This window comes from Anomaloglossus baeobatrachus, chromosome 5, assembly GCF_048569485.1.
Source record: "Anomaloglossus baeobatrachus isolate aAnoBae1 chromosome 5, aAnoBae1.hap1, whole genome shotgun sequence".
Lineage (NCBI taxonomy): Eukaryota > Metazoa > Chordata > Amphibia > Anura > Aromobatidae > Anomaloglossus > Anomaloglossus baeobatrachus.
In genome coordinates, this window is record NC_134357.1 from 507,230,894 (window position 1) to 507,236,372 (window position 5,479).

The 5,479-nt window shown below is 39.1% G+C and overlaps 1 protein-coding gene across 1 annotated transcript; it reads right to left on the reverse strand.

The window, feature by feature from the left end:
* Nucleotides 1–509: 509 nt before the first annotated feature.
* Nucleotides 510–5,331, reverse strand: LOC142311996 (oocyte zinc finger protein XlCOF8.4-like). Its single transcript, XM_075350872.1, has 5 exons — nt 5,155–5,331; nt 4,949–5,072; nt 4,768–4,865; nt 4,172–4,262; nt 510–2,569 (listed from the first exon to the last, which is right to left on the reverse strand). The coding sequence occupies exons 1-5, from the start codon at nt 5,176–5,178 to the stop codon at nt 1,821–1,823; spliced, it is 1,086 nt and encodes a 361-aa protein (XP_075206987.1). The 5' UTR covers nt 5,179–5,331; the 3' UTR covers nt 510–1,820.
* Between the last annotated feature and the right edge of the window lie 148 nt (nt 5,332–5,479).

Sequence of the window (5,479 nt, forward strand, 5' to 3'; positions counted from 1 at the left end):
AAATTCATATTACTAAAAAGATAACTGAAGTGAGCACCAATGTGTATATACAGTATATACAAAGTGAAAAAATACATAATCAATAAAGATGAAGGCTGCACATCTACTAATTTGATAATAGTATAATGCTATAAGCATGCTGAAAAATGCAATTTGCTAACTGGAAAGTGAAAACATGAATAATGATATGCATACCTGCCTTTCCTATATAAGTAAGTCCTTGACCCCAATATAGAGATATACCTTGGCGAGGTATTGGGGCTCGGTTATATTGATCAATGCGATTGCTAAATATCTCTTTCTTCCAAATATTCTTGTCAGGTATGCATATCATTATTTATGTTTTTCCAGCACCCATGACGGCACCACGAAATGTAAGGGTGCCGTCATGGGTTCAGAAAAAACACATTACCGGTAAGTAATTACGTATTTTCACTTTCCAGTTAGCAAATTGCATTTTTAAGCATGCTTATAGCATTATACTATTCTCAAATTAATAGATGTGCAGCCTTCAACTTTATCACTTACTGTTTCACTCGGCCGAGAGCTGGGTGAGACAGGAAATGAGCATATCTGCTGATCACAGCTGTGTAGCTGTGATCAGTAGATATGGAAGAGCGATCAGACTGCTGATCCATATAGCAGCCTAGGGGACCTAGTAAAATAAAAAAAAGTTTAAAAAAAAGTTTTAAAAAATTAAAAAAAAATAAAAGACCTAAAAGTTCAAATCACCACCCTTTCGCCCCATTGAAAATTAAAGGGTTAAAAAAATAAAAAAATATACACTCATTTGGTATCACTGCGTTCAGAAATGCCCGATCTAGCAAAATATAAAATCAAGTAATCTGATTGGTAAGCGGCATAGCGGGAAAAAACATTCTATACGCCAAAATTACGTTTTTTGGTCGCCACAAATTTTGCGCTAAATGCAATAACAGGCGATCAAAATGTAGCATTCTCGCAAAAGTGGTACTCTTAAAAACGTCAGCCTGAGACGCAAAAAATAAGCTGTCACTGAGCCATAGATCCCAAAAATTGAGAACGCTACGGGTCACGGAATATGGCGTAAAACATGTGCCACTTTTTTCAGACAAACTTCTGATTTTTTTTAACCCCTTAGATAAAAGTAAACCTATTCATGATTTTTGTCTACTAACTTGCACCGACCTAAGGCGTCACACTGACACATCAGTTTTACCATACAGTGAACATGGTGAATAAAATCTCAAAAACAATAGTGCTATCACACTTTTTTTGCAATTTTTCCGCATTTGAAATTTGCCATTTTCCAGTACACTATATGGTGAAACGTATGGTTTCATTTAAAAGTACAGCTTGTTCCGCAAAACCCGAGCCCTCACATGACCATATTGACTGAAAAATAAAAAAAGTTACGTCTCTCGGAAGAAGAATGGCGAAAAAAAAACAACTGAAAAGCGCAAAATTGGCTGGTCGTGAAGAGGTTAATGGAGCATGCCTGAAGTCCACAAATCAATGCAAGTCTAGAAGAGACTCGTTTGGGCTTCATTTTGGCTCTCAAACTTGTACTGAACGCTTGTGACATAACTTCTGCCTTCTGGCCAGTCACAAGCTGGCACTGCAGGACCAAATCAATGCTGAGAACACCGAAGGGCGGGTATAAGACTTGGGGCAGAGGACTTTGATTTAAAGCACCACTCCAGCACTGAACAAATAAATGCTGAAGTGCTGCTTTTAACCGCAGTGATCGGAGCTAGTCACTGTTATTAAAAGCAGATGCCGGTAGCATAACACATACTATTAAGCCTGCAACAAGAAGGTATTGAAAAAATATATAATGCCTACTTCACTTTGTGATTTCTCTTATGTACAACAAGGTGTGATTTCTCTATAAATTTTTTTCCACATTCTGAACATGAATACGGCCTCTCCCCTGTGTGGCATCTGTGATGTCTAAAAAGATGTGCTTTCTGTAAAAAACATTTCCCACATTCTGAGCAGGAATATGGCTTTTCTCCTGTGTGAATTTTCTGATGTCTAACAAGATATGATTTCTCTTTAAAGCATTTCCAACATTCTGAACATATAAATGCTTTCTCCCCTGTGTGATCTCTCTGATGTGCAAGAAGATTTGATTTTTTATTAAATCGTTCCCCACATTCTGAACATGAATATGGCTTCTCCCCTGTGTGAATTTTTACATGCCTAAGAAGATTAGATTTCTTATTAAAACAGTTCCCACATTCTGAACATGAAAATGGCTTCTCCCCTGTATGACTTCTATGATGTCTAACAAGATCTCCTTTCTGTGTGAAACATTTCCCACATTCTAAACATGAATATGGCTTCTCGCACATGTGAACTATTTGACGTTCAACGCCTGTACTATTTTTATTTTGCTTATCAATCTTTGATGAATCAAGATATAAAACTCGCCGAAAAGGATCATATATTAGATTTTTGCTCTGAAGGATTGGAGCCATATCTGGGATAATTGCATACTCTTCATATGTATCTGGTGTAATACCATGATCATCTTCTGTATAATGTGATAATAACAGATGTTCCTCTGATGTACCGACACAGTCATCTGCCAATAATAAAATGGATTTTGTTATTTTTCAATAAAATTTCCTTGAAATTATATTATAAATTATGATCTATTTTGTATATTTTAGAACATTTATATACAAATTATACTAGGATTCAAGTATCAATTGTATTACACCTTCCTGATGGGCGATATTCAATTTTGTCTTTCAATTTTTCCACTATTGTGCTCAGTAATAGTCACAAGCATGCTCAGATGGGCTTGACTTGTGTATGGAATATAATGGAAGTCAATGGGAACCTCAAACATTTTTCCCGAAGATGTTCTATAAAAATGCTTGAGCTCCCCATTGACTTCCATTATACTAGGTACATGAGACAAGACTGTCCGACCATCCAAAATGCTTGTTACAAGTACCGAGCACCCAAGCATGGTAGAAGGTAGTGCCCGTTCATCACTAGTGTCAACTCAAAAAACTGGACTCCTCAAGCAGCAGCAGCTTTTTTAAAGTTATGAAAGAGCTTATTCTCTACCTCAGTTTTCCATTTGCCTTTTCCCTTTATGTGTTTTTACATGGAAGTAAACACTGCTGTTGGTGTTGTGCTATTTTGTCTAAATTAAATATAAAGAAAACATTTTTGGATTCTTCTTTAAAGTCATTTCCTCCACTGAGAAGAATTCCATTACTGCTCAGTATAGACTGCCTTAGGAAAAGTGGCGACAGCTGATAGAGGGCGACTCTCATCTAGTAAATATTTGACACGCCAGAGCATACAGATGCTCAGCGTGCGGCACAATACAGAGGTAACAACTGGGGTAGTAAAAAAGGAAAGCTGTGGCGATAGGGATAGAGGACACCTCCTGCCACTCACCTGAATCTGTACCCTGCACCCACTAACGTCCCTATACAGATCCTTCCTCCAGTCACCATCACGTGCCTAGGCCCCTTGCTTTGCCTGAACTCACCCTGGCTAGTGATAAGGCTGGCTAGAGCACTAGTCTCACCACTGCAATAATATAACACAAGGGAACGAGACAGAAAGGGGTTAAATAGACACAAAAGGAAAACACTCCAAGCTCTTTCAATGTAGTTAAACACCACAGCTGCAACTGTCATGACTCCTCCGTTTCTTCCAGAGACTAGCTCCTTCCATAGTGGACAACATAAAAATAAGATTCTATAACCAGCCTCAGATGGTAAGACATGTGACTTTTTATAGAGAAGGGGAGTCGTCACAAAGAGTTGTCCCCAAGATTAAGGCTAAAAACGATAACCAGATAGGAAAAAGTACATAACCTCTACAGCACCAAAAGAAAGTAGATTCACTCAAACACAAGCTGCAGACACAGGTCTTGCTTAAGGCGCTGTGACCTTCTGGTCCCAGACTCACCAGAGGTTTATCCAGAGCAGCACAAACTCATGACACTATTTATACAAAACATTTCTGCTCATTACTTGAATCTTTATCGCTAAAAGTGGAAATAAAATAATTGTTGAAATTGTTTTTAGCTTTCCATTTTTTATAGATTAGATTTTATTCCAGGAAAATGCCTTTCAATATATGATGCTTAATATATACAATATATAAATGCATCAGCCACTATAATGTGACTTTTCTGCATTTAGTGGTCACTACTCACCTGTGCAGTAATCTGTAGGCATCTCCTCTTCACACCACTCATCTCCCCTCGTATATGTCCCTGAACTATTAATATGGATAAGATTTTTACCCTGAAACAAATATTGTAAAAGTCACAGATAGATGGAGAAGTCAGAAGAAATTATTTCAAAGTATAGAAAAGATCATAAATGAATATAACCATAAAAGACAGCAGTAGATATCACAGAGCTGCAGGATTGTATAATTCAATCTGTCGCCTCCTAATTGTAACCAGCAGTCTCCGTCAATCAAGAAAGGAGGACGGCGATCAGCGGCAGGAGGGGGGACAGGATCAGAAAATAAGCCCGCACATCTGGCCAACCAAGGTAATTAGCATACCTAACGGCCAAGTTTTATAAAGTTATTTTTGGGGTCTGGAAGGGGAGTCAGGGCCAAGGTGCACCTTCCTAGAATGCAGCCCAGGAACTGCAGAAGGTTATTCTTTTAGTTTAATAGGGAAAAATCTGGTGAAAGGTTCCCTTTAATTTACCTGGGAATAAACCAAGACTGAACACAAAAACTTTGAAACCATCTAAACATCATAGGTGAGATTTCATGCACCTTCTCTACATCTACCTGATGATCCTGAGGAACATCAAGATGTTCTTCTAAACAGTCCTGTGGAGGAAGAGGACGGGGACTTCTCTCGGGTGTTGACCTATCACTGGATAGAACTGGAGGAAACACATACAAGGACTGAATTCATTCTTTACATACAGATAATTATAGGCCGTGTGTATTTAGTCCTGTCTATTACCTGGTGATGTGAGGGGCTGAGGAACTTCCATCATGTTGTCCTCGTACATATCTTTGTGTTCTTCTAAATATTCCCACTCCTCCATGGAGAAATAGACGGCAACATCCTGACTCCTTATAGGAACCTGACACATACAATGATACCGTCATCCCCCGATCCCTTCATAGCGTTACTGTATAATGTCCCAGCATTCCCAGCAGTGTCACCTCTCCAGTCAGCAGCTCAATCATCTTGTAGGTGAGTTCTAGGATCTTCTGGTCATTGATGGCCTCATGTATCAGGGGGTGAGGTGGAGGCCCCGTGATTGGGCTCAGGGGTCTTCCCCATCCCTCAGACACAGGGTCCTGACAGTGCTCACTAGAGGTCTTCTTCACTACTGTGTAATCCTGGATATGGAGAGACACATTAATAAATCTCACTACAGACATTTCCAGAGTCCTCACCTCTCCAGTTCTGTCCATCTGTTATTCCCATAGATAAGAATGATGTAATGTGACATCATCAGAATCTCTCACCTCTCCAGTAAGCCGG

Coding starts and splice junctions, on each gene's coding strand:
- LOC142311996 (XM_075350872.1), bottom strand. CDS start 5,178: ATGATTGAGCTGCTGACTGGAGAG. Junction 5,073..5,154: donor TTGAGCTGCTGACTGGAGAG/GTGACACTGCTG, acceptor TGTATGTGTCAG/GTTCCTATAAGGAGTCAGGA. Junction 4,866..4,948: donor TCAGCCCCTCACATCACCAG/GTAATAGACAGG, acceptor TGTTTCCTCCAG/TTCTATCCAGTGATAGGTCA.